Source organism: Spermophilus citellus (genome assembly GCF_964194105.1).
Source record: "Spermophilus citellus genome assembly, chromosome: 4".
NCBI lineage: Eukaryota > Metazoa > Chordata > Mammalia > Rodentia > Sciuridae > Spermophilus > Spermophilus citellus.
The window spans coordinates 63,299,369-63,321,629 of NC_138185.1; the positions used below are offsets into that span (position 1 = coordinate 63,299,369).

Here is a 22,261-nt window from a genome sequence, read left to right on the forward strand (position 1 = left end):
CCCCCCTCTCTTTTCTTCTCTTATCATCTTTCCTTTAGGCTTCACTTCCCTGAGGGAAATCCTATATGCAGTGTAAATTAGATTTGAGAATTTGATGCAAATGTATTATTGATTTTTTAAGCAAGATTATGTAAATTGCCTACCATCTATTATTCTTACTCGCTGAAATTCTTTTAAGAAAATTATGAAATTGAAGTTCTTTAATATAAGGCAACCTGAAGTAAATACATAATGACCAAACCATGAAGGTGAGAGTCTAAACAATTCTCTTCGTGTGTGGGATGTAACATTCAGATTCAATGAAACCTTGACTTCGAGATGGTGGGTACTATCTAATCTCTGCTCAACTTCACTCAGGCTCCCTACATCTCTTTTCCATGCAAGAAACACCAGTTTCCTTCAATCACTCTTTACGTGCTTTAGGCCTATGACTGTTTCTTGTGCATTTCTGGGTCTCCTACAAACTGGGCCACATTTACAGTCATCGCCGTGTTTCTTAGGGGATTATTCAGGATAAAAATATCCTAAGTGAAAAATGAATTTAATACGCCTAACCTACTGAACATCATGGCTGACCAGGAGCTGCGGCTTGCTGCCAACGCCCAGCATCACGAGAGAGTGATCATACCACTTATCAGCCTGGGAAAAGATCAGAATTCAAACTTCAAAGTAGGGTTACTTGTGAACAGGTGTTGCTTTGGCACCATCATAAAGTCAAAAAATTGTAAGTTGACCATCATAAGTTGAACTATTGTAAATCAAACCATCGCAAGTTGGGAAGCAACTGTATAGAATTTCTGATCCCATTCAGAGTTTTGTGGGTTATTTCTGGAAGTCTACAAGGGATGCCACATGTTTACATATAAATGCTTTCCCCCCATATTCTTCTGCCTCTTTGAACCCCACATCAATATCAGTGCCCCCCAGACACACACAGCTGTGGGAAGGTGGCCTTTCTCCACTCTCACTGTTGTCAAGACCACTGCCTCACCGTCCTCAGCCTGCCTGTGGCTTCCTCTCACACAGTGGCCCAGCAACTGATTGATCTCTGCCATGAATCTGTCTTTCCCACCCTTCTTTCTCCAGATACTGGGCGCTTATTTGATCTGTTTTTCACCCGCCAGAAAAGAATTCTACAAGAATGCTCTCCAGAAGGTCCATTTCAGAGAACACACTAAGACTCACCCAGATAATTTACAGTTCCCTCTCCCATGTGTCTTTTCTGAGCTCCTTTCACTGCATGCTCATCTTTAGCTATGGAACATTCTGGAAATGGCATGGCATCTTCTGACCAGACTTAACATATCCTGACTCTTCCACTCTTCCACTACACTGTCTAGTGTCCTTTTCACTTGTTTGACTCTAGGGAGAATAAAATATGAAGTGCCTTCTCTCTTCACAGACTCAAAGCACAACAAAGAGGAAGAGGCAACTAATATTTATGACCATCAGATGGAAAAAGAGTCTCAGACGGGTCCCTCACTTGCCAGGATTTGAACCTTGGACTTTCTGACTTTCTAACTACAAGTCAATTCCAATCTCTCTCTCTCTCTCTCTCTCTCTCTCTCTCTCTCTCTCTCTCTCTCTCTCTCTCTCTCCCTCTCTCTCCAGGCTATTTCCTGTTCTTTCTGATTGCCTTCTTTCAGTCTTCACTGATTAGCTAAATGCAGTTTTTCATCACTACCTCGTTGGTATCTCAGCCAAGATCTTAATACAAAACTAAACTCCATTTTCTCTAAGGATGTTTAGTCCTAAGCCCTCATTTCTCTGCACACTACACTTAAAGATCACCTATTACTCCCTCTGCAAAAGCTACTCATGGGCAATAAGCAAATTATATCCTGCCAAGCGTCTCACAATGAAATACAGCTAATATTGCATGCATTCTCCTTCTTGTATCCTACCAAGACTCACACAGGAAATTCTGTTTCTGCATTTTGCTTCATTTGCATTCCCAAGTGGATATTGTTCTCACTGTAGATGGTCAAACCCTGGAGGGACCCTGCAGCTACTTTGTCTGCCTTTTTCTTTCCTAAACATGAGGAAATGGAAATTAAGCAACCAACCCAAGATCCCAAAGCCTTCCTTTACATCACACAAGTTAGGGGTATAGCCAAGCACCAGAAGGCTCCAAAAGTAAGCTGGGTACACAATTGCCTTTGCATGAATCAGGTGTGTTGAAAAGATCCGCTCGTGTGAGCTCAGCTCTTCAGTGGCTGCTGGTGTTTAATATAGTTAATGCCAGGAGCCTCTTCCCACATGCAGAAGAGTTCGGTATTTGAGCAGATGCCTTATGAATACACAAACCACCTCCATGTCCACATCCTTGATTACACTATATTGTCCTCACATACTCCCAGGCACATCCAGAGGTGGTTGGAAATTAATCAGCAACATTAGCCCTAACCCAGGTGAAGGAATGGTGAAGGATTGGTTAAATAAACCTGGGTTAAAAGAAAGATGGTTCTGGATATTTTCATACAGTTATGTCTAATAAATGATTGCTGAATCTACATCTCCCCACCATCACCCAAAGTCAAAAGGATGTTCTCGATTTCAGACCTGAGCCTATTATGTACCTAAAGGAAACACCAGGTCCTCCATCAAATGTCTTCTGGAACCACTTTCACATTTGGATACATCCTAAAGAGCAGAGGGGGAAATCCTAGGTGTATTAGAAAAGCTGAACCCTTCCACTGAGCAGAGACTGGAAAGACTGGGCCAACCAACCTCAGAGCAGGCGCCCATTTTGCATTCTCAAGGTATCTACTGCCCTCTAGTGTTGGTACAGGAACAAAGCAATAAGCATGCTTTACAATCTAAATCCAGCTTCACAGTTTTTTCTCAGCAGCTGTGGTAGTACTAGAGGAGGAAACTGCCCTGGGGTTGACTCCAGGCTCCCAAGTTGCCGGTTCAGCTAATTCACGCTGAAACAGCCGTATTTGTTAAAATGCTGAAAGGCTTCCTAGCCAGTTAGCAAAGGATGCCACCTTCAGCCCCCTGAGGACCAACACCAACTCCTCAGAACAAGGCCCTCCTCTGAGCCACCCCAAACCTCTCCACCATTCACTAAAGTTTTAAAGCTCAGCAAAACAGGAGATTTGAGATCCTTGCCCAAAGCTACAGCTGCAATGTGTTAGCTCAGCCTTTGAAGCAATCCAGTTGAATGAGTCATTTCGAAAATTGATGTTTTTATTTTTCTTCTGCATTCACCCAGTGTGCTCATTCACCTGCCCCCCTCCTCATTTACTGATGCCTAGGTGCCAAGCACTGTGTTAGTCACAATGTCTAGGAAAATGCATAGGACTGTCACATCAGCTCACAATCTTGTAGAGTACTCTACACTACAGATGGCATCTGATACTGGCCTGGTGGCACAGAAGCATCTGCAGCTAATGACCAACCTATGCTCAGGCTTCTCTGGGATAAGGTCAGTGGGGTTTTATTACCATACTCTACGCCTGGTGATGAGCATAATGGTCTCACCTCTCTTAACAGCTATTTGTTCTTTGGTTAGTTACTTTATCTATGTTTCAGTTTCTCCATTTCTAAAGAGAGGAAAATAGCACTTACATCATTGTTTATATTAAGAACTAAAGGTGATAGGCTTTAAACGTCTTCATCATAGTCCTTGTTATGTATGATAAGTGAGTTTTCAGTAAGTGTTTGATAATCTCTGGATCACAATTAAGATGAAAAATGTATTTGTCCATTACCAAATCAAATATGTCTACTACTTTAACATAGCAAAGAACAAAAAAGTGTAGATCATAGGAACATTTCTTCTTTCCAGAGACAATCAAAGGGAGAGGGAATCCAGGACATTAAAAAACATGATGAGAAATCAAGCATGCTTCTGGTTGCACCTACAGCATCAGCTTCAGAATTCCCTAGCTGCATTCACAGCATGAGGCATATTTATAGAGCAATGTGAAGAGCTCTAGATGGACTTATGGTAAAAACTGTCCAGTTAGCTGTCACATCATTGTGAACTGGTTAATGGGTCCCTTTGCCCGTCACTTGCAGACTTCATCATGACACATAGCATAAGGCTCTGTGTCCCCCTCTTGGCCATGGAAATCACAGGTCTGATAAGTAAGCATGACACAGACTAAAGTAAAACTGACAGTTTTAATCATGTCAACCTGAAGGTGCTTTACAGGAAGATGGCAGACTTCCAAAGAAACTTCTCCGTCCTCAGCTGGCTGTGAGTCAGCACCTCTCAATGACAGCAAGTGTGTCACATGCCTTCTGTACCTACAAATTATTCTTTTCCCGCTTCACAGGTCCATATACCTCCAGATACCTGGACACCTGTAGAGACTTATAGATACCAGGCACCACTGTTGCCTTAGTTCAAAGGCAATATCCACAGGAGTAAATTTCTGTAGTGGACACTGGTACTTAACAGCTTACCAAGGTAATGAAAGGTAATGACAGGCTGGAGGTAATGCCCCACCTACTTGAAGGAGGAAGAAGATGGTTGCTTTTGTAGCAGTTGCTAAACAGATGATTCAAAATCACTGGCCAGACACTCAGGGATACCCAAGAATAGTCACTGCTATGGTTTGGATAGGGTTTTTCCCTGCCAAGTCACTATGTGACTTCTCTCACATGTGCTTCCACCCTATGTTCCTATCCGCCATGTTGTGGTACAATCAAGGGTCCCTCACTAGATACCTATACCATGCTGTTTGAACTTTTCAGCCACCGAACCCTCTTTTGTTTATATATTACCTGATATTAGGCAATCTGTTATATCAATGTAAAACAGACTTAGACAGTCACCCATATCTGGGCTTTTTTTTTTTCTCTTCCCAAAATGGCACATCTCTAGGACCACCTCCTACCACAAAGAATGAAACCTGTTAATCTTCCAAATTTGCTTATGAGAGCCCAAAGATTAATTTGAACTTTCCAAGTTTAGGCTATTACTTTGAAATAGAAAAGGGGGAAAAAAAGATTCGCAAACAGGAATTACTGTGGATAGACTTTTTAAAAACTATATAAACTTAAAAAAAACCTTCTAATACCTCAATCTGTTTTATTTATGTTACCCATCACATCATGAACAGAGAAATAACAATAGAAGATATGATTGCTCTCTTCATCTGATAGGCCAGGGCCTTCAGGATTCAGATGGACCAAAAAGATGGAACACAATCTCATGCAAAATAATAACCTCACATACCTTCATTCCTGAAGGCTGAAATGCATGTATTGGCCATTTTGATATTTCACCCCTTTGAAATATAGCAAAATTGGCAATTTGCATTGAGCTACTCAGTAAATATTTTGAACTTATTTAAGATATCTTTTACATCTTAGGTAAAAATGGTCCAAACTGGCTTATATGTCAAAAATAATAATGATTTGAGAGACCCACAGAGAGAGAATAAGTTATGCCTTTATTTCTATTTTTTATGTCAAATACCTTCATATACTTCCACAGAATGTAATTTTAAAATGTGCTTCCTTTCAAAATCATTTATTAAGCTTACCGGATGAGCATCTGTATATTCAGGGCTACCTCTAAAATGACTCTCTTTTCTAGCTTATTTATCACAGCTTAGGAATGTGCTATCAAAATTTTTGCACATTTTGAACTCATAATAAGGTTGCTGTTTCCACTGTAAATTATGTAAAACACAGGTTTCTGAAAAGTATCCTTCTTAAAACCATTAGTACCTGTGCTGCTGGTAAATGTGATCACAGAATACATTTAGAGAAGTATACTTTTATCACTTTGAGTATTTGGAGGGGTCTATAGAATTGTTTTGGTAATTCTTGGGGGGAAATTCTTCAGTAGATAAAGAGTCATAACTGGTTCATCAAGTGCTTACTGGCTGTACTAGCTGTTTTTCTCCATATTTTTAAGCAATTCCTTGGTGATATAGTTGAAAATCTAATTTTCCTGGAAATTGATTTTATTTATTTATTAATTGAAAAGTCAAAATTGCATATACTTGTGGTACACAACATGATGTTTTGGTATACAGTCATTCACTTCATAAAAAAATGGGCCACATGTAACATGGTGGCTCCAATAAAATTATATCACCCTAGCCATTTTAGCTTGTATAAATATACCCCATGATGTCTGCACAACCATGAAACTGCCTAACTACACCTCTCTCAGAATGTGCCTCCGTCCTGAAGCTGCACGTGACTGTAGGTATACACTGTGGAGTGGCTAAGTCAAGCCACTTAACATACACAATACCTCACTACCTCTTTTCTTCTGTGGTGAGATGGGAAGATCTTTCTATAGCCTTTTTGTTGTTGTTGCTCAGACTCTACTGAAATCATCACTAATGCCAATATGGAGAAAGGTGAATTACTGAGGCTCTAATTTATTTGTAAGAGGTGAAGTTCAGGGTCCTCAATGGCTCGCTCTCCTGAGTGACAGTAACTGTGATTTAATAAAACTCCCTACCAGTGATTATCAAATGAGGCAACCTTTAGCAGAGGGCAGCTCTGAAAACCCATCTTTATGGTCTCTGAAATTTTAATATATTTTAAGCCTGTAGGATGAAAGGCAAATGGACAACTAAATGTGTGTTTCAAGGTGACATGACAGTGAGTCCTTGTTCTCCACTTAGGAACTGAACCTTCCAGAAGGTGTGGGAAGGACCTGCTAAACAAATCCCCCACCCAACCTCTAAATAGTGCCGACTCCTAACAACTTTCATTTTTCCACTGTGGCTAGCTCTACTCTGGTTCATTTCATCATCAATGCTTTGGGAATCTTGTGCTGCCACCAAAAGTCATGCACATGAATTCTCCGCCACGCCTCTGCAAATTAAACAAAATGGGCTTTCAGTATGCCTCAAATGCCAAGGCTCTATGTGATTGATTTCCCAACGGCTCTTAGGGCTGTGACTAAACATGACAGAGAGAGCCACAGTAGCACAATGTTTTGGACAGGGGGAAATCCACTTAGGTTTCTAGCACGGTGCAGGCCATACGGAAGCCATTCTGTAAATCTGTGTAGAACAAGGTACACGTGGAAGAATTTGTCCCACTCTGCCTTTCTCTAAAGGAGAATGCTATTCAAGAAACACTTCCAAGCAAGGGTCAGGCTCACTCCTAGCCATGCCTCAGTCACCCTGTGCTTCCTCAGATAGGGGAAAACTATTAGGATCAAAGAGTTCCATTATAAGGCCCAGTGAATTACAACATGCCACAAGCATATTTATCTACAAAAATCTATAAACATAGTTGCCACAAATATATTTGTCTCTGAAACTCACTACGAGGTAGATATAGCCAAAACAGAGATCTCTGCACCCAGGTGGAAGGGCTCACACCCTCTGCTTAGTCTAGCAATAATTAGAGCCCTTCAGGCAGACATGGGCCCATAAGGACAAGGCCTGAGAGAAACCAAGTAGTCTCTAGGGAAGGAAATATTGTCCCTGACACTTTCAGTGTATGTGCTGATGTCCTGCCACTAGCTGATAGTCTTCAAACTCTAATAAGATGGTTATCGTTTTTCACAGGCTGCTAGATTTTGGTGAGTTTCTGGTTGGGCTGACATTAAGTTATCAAGACAATGAAATTTAACCAACAAATCAGTATCACCTCTTTGCAGGTTGTCAGCGCTACTCAAGATGTGGATGTAAGCTGAACTCGTCCATGCCACCCGGGAGATTGTTAAAAATTCAAATTCTCAGACCCCACCCCAGATTTACTGAATCAGTGTCTCTGGTTTGAAACCCTGCCAGGTGATTCTGATGTATGCAATATTTCAGCATTTGTTCATCCATCCTTTCTCTTTTATAGTATCAAGATCCTCAGTTCAGGGATGTGTTGGCCATGTTCCCAGTAAGTACCACATTTCCTTGCCTTCTCTTCAACAAAGGGAGGTCAAGGATATGCATGTGGAGAGCAGTTTTCATACAGGCTGGCTCAGCTGAGGGGTGTCGCCCCTTGGTTCCTTGCCCTGCCTTCTGCTTCCTGCTTGAATTGTGGGTGTGAAGACTGTTACTTCAACAGCCGTCAAAGCCCATGAGGCTGCCTCAGTGAAAGATCAAAAAGTCTGAAGGTAAAATGAGTGTATTCCCAACGATAAGCTCACAGGGCACCCATAACAGCCATGGCTGTCTTTTTTCCAAGTTCCCTTCACATGAGAGAAACAAACTAACTTATTATAAACTTACTATAAATTAGCTTATTGGGGTTTTCAGTTAATTAATTAATTTTGAGTTAATTCTTACAAATCCCAACTATTACATCAGTCTTATCTCAGTACAAATTCTATCTAGAAAAACTAGATGTGCAGGTAGAAACGCCTTCCCAGGGCTACTGGAAGACTCACCTCCAATGTCCTGCATGCATTCCTGGCCTCTCTTCTTTCTTCCCTGACAAATTTTCTGCAAAATCCATCCCATAAAAACTGATTAAATCAATAGGAAATGAACAAATGCACTATTTCCCTTACCTTCCCTTATCAAGATAAGAAACTGGCACATTCCTTCAGGAAAAGTGCCTGGAGAGGAACCAGATTCAGAAGCCCACAGCTGTCTGGCAGGGCAGTAGGAATCCCCTTGCAACCAAGAGGTGCATCCTGCCAGCTATAAGGTCCCTGCACTTTGTGTTAAGACATATTTAATACCCATCGTGCCTGCTCACTGTAAGTAGAATAAATCAGAGGGCAGGAATTGTGACCAGCGTTTTTACCCTAACCTCAGGCCATCGCAAGAGATGGGCACAGGAGTATTTGCGGAGAGAATGAATGAGTGAGTGAAAGAAGGAAGGAATGGCTAAGAAGATGGATAAATACTAACCTTTTCATGTTTACACTGATCCTTCACATCTTCTACCTTAAACAGCCCAGTGGATAGTCAACAATGGTCTCAGGAGTGGAGGGTAAGTGTTGGTCACATTGTCTCACTATCAAAACACTGTGGGAGGCTCTATAGTGAGACATCGGTGACTGGGGGGATTAGTTCAGAAACTAAGCAAGCAGCAGCATAGGACCTTGTAGCCCACTACTAGCCCACATCACATGTGGCCACAGTGTCTCCATTTCACCTCTCAAGTTCCCTATGCACAAATAAGAAAATGATTCAGCTAATTTAGGAGTACAGAAAAGACCTTAGTGCCTGGAAACAATCTCTAACCCCAGTTCTTAAAGATTTTATTAGTTATTTTTATTATTTTTTTTTCATGAAATAACATATACCAGGGAACTCTGGGAGTGGAGTTATTTATTACATGACCTCAAGGTAAGACGCTACAAACTTCACATATAGGCACACCTCTTTCACTAATTATTTTTAATAAAACAAAAGATCAAAAATCAACATCAGGAGATGTCACAATACAGTTGAGACTGTTAAAAGAAACTACTCCCAAACTGGGCATCATTAAATGCATCACGAACTATGAAGGGATTTGCTCAATGAAAGAACACATCGTCCCTCTGCCCCTCCGTGGATGCTGTCAGGAGTTTCTCAGGGTAAAACACAAAATGAAAAAGAAATGGATGGTCAGGAAAGCTGTGCATTATCCCCCAAGGTCCTGCCACGGAGACTATTTTTAAAGACACATTAATCTCAGCAGTACTGACAGCTTGTGAGAAGTGGCCAGGTCCCAGTGCCAGGCAAACTCTCCAGGGGGAAAGCCTTCACCAATGCCCACATGATGGATGGAATGGGAGTCGCACTTGGTTGGTTAGGTAGTTGGTTTAAGGAGCCATAAAGATAATTCTGAAGTTGAGTCCAGGAAACCAACTGGAGTTAACCCATGAATTATTGCAGCCACCCTGCACTCAAAAGTTAATCATAATTTACATTTACAAGAGCCATCTTAACTAGAAAAGCAAGCTCTGTCTTGTACATTTCTTAAGTGGTTGCTGCTCATTCAATTGTACTATCCATTGAAGAACAATGTTACAAGGGATGTGGTAATCCTGGATCTATGCAATTCTCTTTTATGATCCTAGCCACTGTATTTCATATCACAAGAATACGGAAAGTATATTACAGCTATATTACATAGAGTCTGTCATTATCGACTTAGCGTTACGTTAGTTAACTCCTATAAAACACTGAGAGAAATGTTAATACATGATGGTATATTTACATATATATATGTACAGTTGGGGGGTTTGGGATGTCAAATCAGACTTGGTCTTCCTTACCCTGACACACACACAAAGGTCGAGTAAATAAAGAGGTGGGGATACGAGAAGCAGAGTAAACATTTTAACCATTAAAACTGATCTCAAATTGAAGGTGGAAAGGTGTCATAAAATTTACTCCTTCCCCCTGTTGACCTGTTAATGGAGAGAATTTCAGAAAGATGACCTGAAGCTAGGGCAGGATGTAAGCATTTTTGGAAGAAACATTCAACACCATTATCATTATGTATTAATTTTTGGAGCTTTCTGATAGGCAAAGTGAAGCCCTTTGCAGCAAATCAGAGAACTAGTTCTTGCAGATTGCCACTCACCCAGCCTGGGCACATTCACCTTCAGTGGTAGGAACTCCCTATGGGGGCTCACTGCCGCTTTTGCTGCTAGGCAATTCTGACTATTAAAACAAAATTATTCCTTTTTCTTGGAGGCAGGTCTTCAGTCTATTGCTGACCTTTGCCAGACAGGTTGGTCCTCCTCACCTCACCCACTCCCTTCTTATGTCCCAAACTGGAATTTTGTCTTAGAGCACTGAAGGAAAATACATCGGACTCCACTATATTCCCTGACTGCCAGGCTAATGGCCTGTGTTTCAAAAGCCTCAAACCAGAACATGTAGTATGTCTCATGGGACCTGATCACTGTAACAAATATGGATCCTGTTTTACTGCTAAGCAAACAGAAAGAATTCACACTTGGGAGAACTGTGGCTATGTTTCCTTATCCCTGAACTCCCCATGTTATTTGATTCTTGCCTATAAAGGAAGTGCCAGAGGCCAAGGAAAACATCTTGTGTTGTTTCTGGTTGAAAAGCCAAGTCAAAGACCAGTACTGAAGATGGTAAGCTTCAGCTTCACAGGTCATCTGTGTAGAAGAGAAATGTAACCTCTCTACCCACAGGAAGAAAAGTGCCTGGACTAAATGAAACCGCACTTTATTTGCTAAGTGCATCCTCTGAACAGCAGGTTAAATGGCTATAAGAAATTGTGCTTGCATTTTATTTGATTGCACCCAATTTCCTGGGACCTCAAACACCAAGTTCTCCCAAAATATGGCTAAAATGCTGGCAATGTTTGCAAATAAACCCAAAGACAGTTATATACAAACTTAGTTTACAGAATACTCATCCTATTAAGTTTCTTCAAATAGCAAAACAGCAATAAATGTCATTCTTAAATGTATCACCTAGTCATCAGGGAAAGCTGAGGACACTTAGCAAAGTCGATCTCTATAGATAGTGCTTAAATATTTGGTTTTGTATATCAGAGTATCTTCAATGCTATTGTGCCAATTTTCAAACGGAAAATATGTTCGGTGATACCTTTGAATGTAAAAATATGTGATCTCCCTAACTTCTAGGCAAGTTAATTCATTAGGTCATTGATCTCCTGGAAGCTTTATGTTTCTCAACCTCAAATTCATTTTGAAATGCAAATAAGTTCTTGCACCTCGCTTAGGGAAATGCACAGTCTTTGCTTAGGTATGTACTCACTGAAGGGTCCTCCCTCTACCTTGGGCTGGGGAAACCTGAGGCCAAGTACACAGCTCTGGGATCCTAAGAGTGGCTCAGGGCACCCCAAGTCAGTCACCTGAGTAACAAACATATTGACAACTGAAGTGGGTCCTAAACTAGGGATCTCAAAATCAACTTCTCCTGCGCTATCCAAGGTGTCCTGTGGACAATGACAGGTAGGAGATGTGGCTGCATTTTAGTGTCCTGGACAAGATTCTTTTGATCTTTCCTTTCCCCATAGGTTGTTCACATCAGGACCTGTTCTCGAGTCTCTGGCAGTCGAAGGGCAATCAGGCCACCCCCAACCAGAGAAGCAGCAGCCAGAAGGATTGGGACCACTTTGGTTATCCCAACAAAAGAAGCAAAGATGGTGTTTCCCAGGATGGCGCCAAATCTGCATAATCCATTGAGGATGCCAAAGGCTGTTGCCCTGCAAAAGAAAAGGAAAGGAAAGAATTCTGAAATTCTGGACCTTTTTAGATAAATGAGACAGGGTTCTTTTTCTTGAGTTGGGGGGTGACGGGGGCAGTTTTTTCCTAAATATAAAATTAGCACATTCTCATTTAATCAAATTTGGAAATACAGAATATAAAGATACGAGGATATTTAAGGCAATCACAATGATTAATGTTTTTAATTATTGCCTTCAAGTTTTTTTCCTTCTCTTTTCAAATATATCTGTTCTTAAAATACTTACAGTTAGTACTTGCTTGTTGCAAAAATAATAAAGACATATGCAAAACAGAAAGTGTAATGTTCCCCCTCAGTAACACCTCCTTGTGGCAGACTGCTAGTTGTCCCTCCATATAGTTCTTCAAATGTAAGACTACATTTCCCAGAATCCCTTGGTGCTGACTGTAGTCATGTGACTTAGTTCTAGCCAATGGGTTGTAAATACAAATGGCACCTACTAAGATACTTCCTTAAGAAATCTCTTGATCAGGTTTTCTGCTTTCTTCTTTGTCTTGTTTCCTTCTATCCTACTCCCTAAAACATAGATGGTCTCATTGTAGACCACGATTAAGTCTAGACAAGGAAGAACAACATAGAAAGAGCCTAAACTGCCTGCTGTAGTTTTCTACAAAAGAAAAAAATGAAATGCCTACCTCAGAAAGCCATGAAGTTTTGGGGTTTATCACCTAATCCTAGTTACTGTCCCTCAATCACACTTCCAAATGATAACTATTGTTCACCATTTATCCTGCCATGACCTCATCTATACACAGACACAATGTTCCCAACACCATTGCTCCCCAACTGAAGTAAAATATTTTTATACCAGAATTTAAGAATGTGGTTATATTTTTGTACTCACAATTCCTTTTTATATTTGTCTATAATTGAAAAACTTTTTACCTTTATAATCACTATCACCTAATCCCAGTATTTTTGTTTTCAGCATTTTCCTGTATATTTATTTTCACATGTGCTTTTCTAAATAAAATTCAGAATATTTTTTTCAAGATCCCAGAGGAAATAAATCTCATTGAATTCTGAAATACTCTCATAAGTTAGAGAAAAACTAAATAAAATTTGACATTGTCATGAGATTAAATCATCTTTTATACATAATGAGTTATATCTTGACATTTATTTAAGTCTCCATTTACCTCTTTGTAAGTTTTACGGTTATTATAGTTTTATTCCTATGAGTGTTTCAAATTGATTTCTAGGTGTTTTATTACAAATGGACTTCAATTCCTTTTTATTTTTTATTTTATTTTATTTTATTTATTTACTTATTTATTTATTTGGTACTGGGGATTCATAAACCCCAGTACGTTAACCACTGAGTTATATCCCCAGCCCTTATTTATTTATTTATTTATTTATTTATTGAGATGGTCTCACTAAGTTGCTGAGGTTCTTACTGGCCTTGAACTTGCCACCCTCCTGCCTTAGTCTCCCAACTTGCTGAGATTACAGGTGAGCCACCACACTCAGCTTCAGTTACATTTTTAACTTGTTTTGATACATTTTAAAACCTGTAAGCCATTAAAGTAGTTTTATTGCTGACCACCTGACCAGTATTACTTTCTTGTTTCTAGTTGTTTCTCTTCAGTCTCCTAGATATAAAATTACATCCCATTCAAATAACGATCAATTTTTTTCTTCTTCTTCTTTTTTTTTGGAGGGGGGGACTTAGTGTAGCTACCCAAATCCCATCTTCTCTGTCACTAATTTGGGGAATATTATTAAGGTTTTTTTTGTTTTGTTTGTTTGGTTGGTTTGTTTTGTTTGTTTTGTTTTGTTTTTAGAAATCCATTTACCCACCTTCCACACTCCTTCACATTCTTTTTTGGCCACAGGGCCACTTATCTTCACCTGAAAATTCACAATTCCCCCTCCACGTGGAGAAACAACTACCAAGTAATGGCCTTGACCCTGTGCCTTTAAACTAGGCCTTTTCCCATGTGGCTTGTACAAAATAAAAGTAAACCCTGGGCTTCTCTGACATATTCTCTGCAAATGCCCTGGAACTTCATCCTTCATCCCCACCTTTATTTCACTCCCCAGCCCCACCCCCACCCTTGGTTTTCTAGTTCACCTTTTCCCTTTATCTCCTGTGGGCAGGCTTGTTCTCACCTCCCTTGAGGATTGCATGACACAGGTTTTGCTAATTGTTCAATATTAATCCTCTGCCCAGATGTAGCTAGATCTTGTCTCTTACCTTTTGACCACCCACCCCATCCTATCGAGCCACAGACTGCCCACTTCAGGGCCTTGCCAACCCTTATGCAGAGAAACTCAATAACCTAGAATATATTTGGTGCATGGAGCACAAGAAAGACCAAGATGGCCAGGCACTTTGCAAGATTTAGTGGGCAGGTGAACTTCTAGCTAAAGAAGTCCAACAAGTCCAAAGGAAATCCCAGAAAGGACTGACCTCTGGTTGGTGGGATACAGCTCCACTGTAATCACATCCAGAGCATTCCAGGCCGCAATGCTGGTCCCGCAGAACAGGCATTGCCAGCCAATCATTGCAGACTCACTATTGCCAAAAAACAGGAAGAAGCAGCAGACTGCTGAGATTAGCATGGAGCCACCTGAGGAGAGAGGTCAAGAGCAGAAAGAAACATGAAACTTCATGGCTCAAACAAGACTGTCACCCACAGGTTCTGTCCTGTCTCCCATCTTCACAGGCACACCTAATGGGACAAGTTACCTGAAATATTAGGTCTATCCTCCACATGGAGAGAATATAGCCTGAATCCCCCTCCATGGTACTCCAGCCATGGGATCAGAGGCTTCTGCATGGGTCACCAGAGTTTACCTCCAGGAAAGATTTTGAAATTGTCACTCTATGGTACTGTTCAGTCCAAAAGAGTTGGGGGTGGTGGAAATGGAGGTATTTGTTGAGAATATACTAAGTGTCAGACACTGTTCAAGGTGCTTGAGAGACATAAAGATCAGTTTAAAAAAAGGAAAAAAAAAAAAAGCTCCACTCTGAATTTGCAATCAATATGTCAAACAGACACCTGCCCACGTTCTCACAGCTCTATTTACAATAGAAAAGATACAGAATCCATCTAAATACCCATCAACAGATGAGTGGATAATACATATACATAATGCATATGCATCGTGGAGTATCATTCAGCCCTTTAAAGGAGAGGAAAACCCTGTCATTTACAGCAATACAGATGGAACTGGAGGCCATTATGTTGAGTGAAATAACACAGGAAGACAAATACCACAGGATCTCACTTACGTGTGGAACCTAAAAAAGTGGAACTCAGAAAGTAGCATAGTGGTTACCAGGTGCTGGGGAGTGAGGATGTATCAGGAAGATACTGGTCAAAGGATACGAATTCAGTTAGAAGAATAAACTTCAGAGATGTATTGTACAGTACAGTGATGATATTGATGCTAACATATCATATTCCTCTGAATCACTGAAAATAAATTTCAAATGTTTCTCCACAAAAAATAATAAGTATGGGTGGTGAGGAGGTCAACACACTTGACTTAAGCATGCCACATTGTGTATGTGTAGCAGAGAATCACTTTGTAGCCCATAGATATATACAATTTAAATGTGTCAATTAAAATCATTTTAATTTTTTAATTTAAAAAATGTTTTTTAAATAAATTAAAATTTAAAATAAACTTCAGCAAAAAAAAAAAAAAAAAAAAGATTCTCATGCATCTTGCATTCCTGTGGGAACGGGCTACCAAAAGGGAACCTCAGGAAAGACTGACCTGCTTTCTTTTCCCTCCCATCTCCTCTCCACCCCAAGATCCCTCTGCTTTCTCTGCTCCAGGGTGACTGATGGACATCATTGTCACCTGGGAGGAGAGAGAGGTTGGAGCATTGTTCCTCAACTCCATTCTATTTTAGAAACCCCCCACTTTTATTGTTTTGGTTTGGTTTGGTTGGTTGGTTGGTGGTCAGTGGCCTCACCTCTCAGGACCACAGCTCCTGCCAGGTGGCTCTTCCTCCAGGGTTCTAGACCCCTAGGTTCTATGAGGGTGATTTCTCCCCTTGTCCCTGCTGCCACCGGGTTGCCTACCTGCCTCATTTGTTCTGAAAACCCCGTCAACATTTCTAAAGCCACCCATCAATACAGTCTCTTCCTTGAAACCAGTGGGGATGGATCTCTTCAGCCAGGACTCGAGCTGATGGAGCTAATGATGAGAGATCTCCTCAAAATAAGACCAGGCCAGATTCGGTGGGTCCACCCTGGGAGCTCGGGAAGCCAGGGTGGGGGCAGGGCGAGGCAGGACAGGTTGCAGCCCAGGAGTAGAGCTGGAGAGGAGGCAGGAAAGCAGATCCCAGACAGCCAGTGGGAAAGCAGGCTTCATTTCCCAGCAGCCATCGGGCTGAAGAGAAAGACAGGCTTTGGCTGCCAAGAACCCAGAGGCCTGGCCTCAGACCCAGGGCTGCAAGGCTAGTACCACGGCTTGCTGATGAGCTGGGAAATGCTAACTGTCCGCCTGGATGCTGCAGACCCTGGGAAGGTAGGGCTGAAAGTAGGTGTCCGTGGTCTCTTTCCCAATTGCTAGGAGAGAACTAGAAGGGGAGGAGACGGGCACCCGCGGACCACAAGTGCCATGAGAAAGTGCCCTCTACACACGACAGCCCTCAAAGAAACCATGTTAGTTGTTCCTGCTGTAGGTCCCTATAGCCCACGGTCCTCCCACTTTCTAATTTATTCCCCTGTATTTAAGAGGTTTGAGATCCAATTCTAGCTTCACCACTTCGAAACCTGTGTGACCCTGAATGAGTCACTTAACCTCTCTGTGCTGTCTCATTTCCCCATCTGTAAAATGTACATTAAAGTAGTGCCTGCCTCCAAGGGTTATGACAAGGATTTAATGTGTTAATAATGATAAAATACTTGGAACACAGCCTGACCTATAACAAGCATTTCATAGTGTTAGTTAAATGAAATTTCTAGCTTATGTCTGTCTCTCCCAATCTATCATTTGCTCTTTAAGCACGGAGATATTGACTATCTCAATTACCATTCCGGTCTCATTGCTTCCCACACAGCCTGGCAGAGAATAAGTACTGCATAAATAAATGTTTATTGAATGAACGAGTGGGTAACAGCCTCATTAGGAAAACTTCTCCTCTGCTGTTCACAAGAAGCAACTTCCACCCTGCCAAGAGCCCCAGAGAGTGAGCAGGACAGAGCTGCTCTGCATATTCTATGGGGGGCTTGGTCTGAGGGGCATGGGAAATGCTGTTTCAAAGCAGTTCACCATGTCCCATCGTGACACTGTGGAATGGATATTTACTGAGCACACAGAATTCACTGCGCACTGACCCCTGGGAGTCCGGCTTCTTCCTAAAGACTCAGGGTACAGAGACCTCTAGAGGAGGCACTGCCCGAGCCCCAAATGAGCTTGCAATCCAGCTCAGAAACAAAATTCTAATAGGAGTAGAATATGGAGAAATTCTAAATGGTAGTTCTAGATCTCTAACTTGGGAGCCCAAGTATGACCGGGGATGATAAGAAGGGGCTTCGATGGCATGGAGAAGGTATCGGCTGTCCTGCTGCCCAGCCTGTCCCCTGAGCCCAGCCTTCCTCCTGCATCCATGGAGAGCAGGACCCACCCCACCCTGCAGTCCCTGCCTTCCCCAGACCTTCCCCAGCTACTTCAAGACCTGGCCAACAGGGTCAGACTCTGGACTCAAGTCCAGCCATCAAGCCTGCTCTTACGAAAATGAAGCTCAGGATCGTAAAAGAATGTCTCCGGACTCATAAAGCTAATTTTGAAAGAGCCACCTGGCACTGACATGATGCCACCCTGTGGTACCCTCTGCTGAGAGCGAGGTGCCTCTGGAGAATGCAGGAAAGGGGCCTCCCTCATTGACACGTGACTAAGTGTCAACGCACGGCAGGTGCTTGCCAGGCATGGGGGTTTCAGAAATGAGTAAGTCCCCGTCCCTTCCCTCAGGGGTGTCAGAACTGACCAGGGCACAGCCTGTAGCAGAGACAGCTCAGGGTCCCACATCTGTGAGACGACTCTGCAGCCTGCCCGTAAGACTAAAAGCTTGAAGTCACAGGCACTTCTTATGCTCACCATTCGGAATATTCACGCTGCTATTTGTCATAATAATATTCCACATGAGTCGAACGCCAGGAAAATATTTTCTTCTCATGAACACCTGACTGACCAATTTTCTCCGATATAATGACTAGGTGATTTATTTTGTTTCCCTTTGAGTTTTGGTACTAGGAATCTAGGTATTAATTTTCCTGACCAACTATATCCCGAGGGCAGATCCTTAATGGCATTTTTATTAATGGGTCTCCTGCCTCCCCAGCCCTGGGATGTAAGATGTATTCTAATGTACATTTCCCGCGGTCCTCGATGTGTACTTTTTGTTTCTTGCTCACCATGCATGCCATTATATTGCTGTAACATACAGCTGCAAATCCTGGTGGAACTGAGGGGTGTGTGTATATAGCTACCATTTGTGGGAGCCTCCCATGTGCCAAACGTAGCACATGCTTGGGATATGTTATGTTCAACCCTCATCATCCCAACAGCTATCTACAGGTACCTCATCTTATAAATAAGAAACTGAAACCCAGAGAAGTAAAAGACTGTTCTCATCTAACAGTCTCGGGGTGCTCAGATTTCAACATGAGTCTGTCTAACTCCAAAGCCCCATCATTATAGTTAAACAACAAAAATAATCTGATTTATGTTAAATCATCAAGCTATCATTTAAGAGCATTTTGCATGTTTGTTTAAAATCCCCTTATGACACAGGAAGGGCAGATATATCTCATATTCATATGGAAGTGCTAATAGAATGAGTGAGGGCCACAGAATCTCTCAGCCTGAAAATGAAAGGGAGTCCTTCTCCTGTGCTAGAGCTCTCAAACTCCTTCCCCAGGACCCTGGGCTTCTGCAGATGCACCTCCTCGGTTCAACTGCACCAGATTCAATCTTACCTGCTTGGTTTTCTGTGCAAGCTCTCTTTAATTTAAAGAAATACCCCATGGCCCTCGGGTGCTTGAAAGCCACTGACTGGCCCAGCCCAGGGGAGTCCAGATGGGACACCCTAACAACTCACCGATCATCTTGAGCCTTCCGATTCTATCCATGAGCAGGGCAGAAATGATGTTCCCAGGCAAGACAGAGAGGCTGCCAAGGAAGCTGACGAGGTAAATCAGGAAGTCATTGTCTTCTTCGAAGTCCATGTGGCAGCCCTCTTTCTGCTCCAGGAAGGTGGAGTTGATAAACCGACAGTTGATGAACTTATGCTTGTAGAGGTCTGGAAAGAGAAAGAAACCTTTGGCTCATGAGAGTGTAGAGGAGCTGGAGAGAGGGGAAGAGAGGCAGAGATGAAGCTATGCCCCTTCCGTGAGCAGGCTGTGACCTCAGAGTCAAGGTGATGTGTACCAGGTGTGGATGAAGAGAGGCTTTACACTGAATTGACTTTCAGAAATTCAATGACCTGTTCTAATCACCACGAGGAGAAACAAAACCAACATTAATGGGAGCAACATTTTAAAATGCATCATCTCCCCAGCTGGATAACAGTCCAGTTTACACCAACTGGGTGACTCTGAGGGTCACAGAGGCTGGCCCATTCCTCTGAGGCTACCCGACTTAGGCAAGCAGAACACAAGAGAGTTGGGTCCGTATGGAACCATCCACTCCAGAGCTCCTGCTGTAGTCTGTGCAGAGACTTCATGTTCTTCAAAATAAAAACCGTTTCCTTTGGAAACAATTCACATATCTTCTGACACCTTCAAAGACAAGCTGTCCTAACAGAAAGAGGGTTAGATCGGCTCCCTGGACACCTGGATTTAAGGAGCCAGCCCTGCCACTGAACCCCTGCAACCTCCCTGAACCTGTACCTATAAAATTGGATCATCTCCAGTGCTTCTCCCAGCTCTGACATTTTCTGGCTACAAATGTTTGCAAAAACCCCTGCATTAAGAGTATTTGAATGAAAAAGCATCATTAAAACATGAAAGAATAAAAGGACATGCACAGTTTAATGATAAATAGTAAATTTCTGGAACTCATTGTTTTAAGTTCAGACTAACAGGAAATTCAGAAAGTAAGTCTCATAAGAATATTAAGAAACTGAGGGATATTGGGAGACCAGATATTGAATGGTTTGAGACTGGTATCACGGAGGGGAAAGATGTTCTTATATAAACTACACTTTGATGCTGGTGCTGGGGAGAAGGCATCCATCTGGACAAGATGCAAGTAGTTTGGTGGAAAGATTACAGACTTTAGGGCCAAATAATTGAAGAATGGATCCAAAATCCCCCATCTGTCTAACTGTGGCTTTGAGCAAGCTGCTGAAGTCCGAGTTTCCCTAACTATAAAGTGGGGATAACAATAGAATATTTCTGAGATAAGGTAAGTAAGGCCCCTGAAAACACACAGTTAGTTTCCTTCTGTTCCAACTCTATTCGATATTTTATTAATCTATAACAAGAATAATGAGGAACAGTGGATGAGCAGAATTTCGTGATTTTTTTTAAATCATGGAAACTTAAAATGGTATGCTCCTAAAACAATATCAGCATTTGTTTTACACACAAAATTTGAACAAAGGCAATTTTCCCTTTTCATTTTGTAATCATGAAAACATAAGTTTTGAATTGTGCAAGATTCATATTGGGCAAGGTCTTTAAGAATGTATTCTGTGCAAAAAAATGCAGTCCCCTGGAGTGCTGGTTTTTAGTGGTGTCACACATTGGTCCTACCAAAGGGCCTTAGCGTGTACCATCAGCCTCATCAAGATGTGAACACTTGGCCAGAACTTTGGTTTCTAATTTTTTTGTGTGACAAAAACAGACACAGATAAACTAAATGTTTGGTGAAGGCTGTGTGCCTAATTTGCGCCGTTCCTGGGGCTAGAGCCCATCTCTCCTCCCTAAGGCTTGGCACTAATATCTACAAACACTTCCCTCCTCCTAAAGCTTACAACTGAGTGTGCTGGTTCTTAGCCTACACCGATCCACCCCTGCTGCCTTCCTCTCACCTGTGTTATAAAAGACGGTCGATTCAATGGTGCAGTTTTTGAAATAGGTGTCAGTAGATGTGACATCTTCAAAATAACATTCATCAAAGAATGTGTCCTCGAAGAGTACGTGTTTAAAGTACATCTTTGTGAACCTGTGGGAGAGATGTGAGCCTCTGAGTGATTCATCCAGGAAAAGAAAAGAGACTTGAGACCAAAATGGAAAACACAGAAAGACAAAATAAGAACTGCATGACAAAAGGTGCTGGAACACTACTTTCAACCCAGATTGTTTCTGCATTTCTTAGCTGTTTAGTTAATTAGTGAGGAAGGCCTTCAGAACTACAGAAGTCAGGGTCCAGTCCAGGTCTGTATGGGGTACTGTACACAAATCGGGTATTCCCAAATGAGAGTCCATGGACCTTCCCCCATCAGAATCACAGAAGTGTGAAACAGTGTCAATGAAAATATGGGTAACAGTTCACTTTCTCCAAGGCTTTAAAAACATGCAGATCCCTTGGCTGGTCCTATAAGGTCTGGAAGTAATACATTGGTGAAGGCCTGATAATCTTTAATTTTAAAATTGTCCCAACAAAGATGTAAGGAAATAGGCATTTTCATTTACCCTGATGGTAGAATTTAATCAAGGCAGCCACTTTGGTGAGCAATTTTGCAAAAATTTAAAATTCCCATCCTCTTTCGCCTAAGAATACCATCTCTAGGAATTTGTCTTACATCTATTTATTCGTACAGTTGAAGAGACACATTCACTGGTCTTCATTGTGACATTGCTAATATTAGTAATGGATTATCGCACACATACATACAAACATACGTACTAGATAGAGGATACATAGACACCATATAATGGAATACTATGTATGATATAGCCAATGAGGCTGATCTTAAAGATATATTGCTAAGTGAAAAACATCAAGATGCAATATAAAGTTCACAGAAGGTGACCATTCATGTAAGAAAAAAGATGGTATGCGTGGTTCCAATATACACTCTCCAAATATATATAGGGAGTTACACAGGAAACAAGTGCTGGGATCTGAGGAGATGCCAAGGGGATAGAAACGAGATAAACTTCACTTTTACTATATCAAGTATACATATTACTTTTTCACTTTAAAAAACTCAGCTAATAAGGGGG

General features: G+C 41.6%; 1 protein-coding gene across 1 annotated transcript in view; it reads right to left on the reverse strand.

Moving 5' to 3' along the window:
• Nucleotides 1-9,265: 9,265 nt before the first annotated feature.
• SV2B (synaptic vesicle glycoprotein 2B) overlaps nt 9,266-22,261 on the reverse strand; it is a 180,538-nt gene continuing 167,542 nt past the window's right edge. Inside the window, exons 11-14 of the mRNA XM_081292247.1 lie at nt 21,124-21,257; nt 19,189-19,389; nt 14,539-14,698; nt 9,266-12,081 (exon numbers count right to left, since the gene is read on the reverse strand). Coding sequence (XP_081148373.1) covers nt 11,898-12,081; nt 14,539-14,698; nt 19,189-19,389; nt 21,124-21,257 — 679 coding nt within the window. The 3' untranslated portion in view covers nt 9,266-11,897. The remainder of the gene's footprint in view (nt 12,082-14,538; nt 14,699-19,188; nt 19,390-21,123; nt 21,258-22,261) is intronic.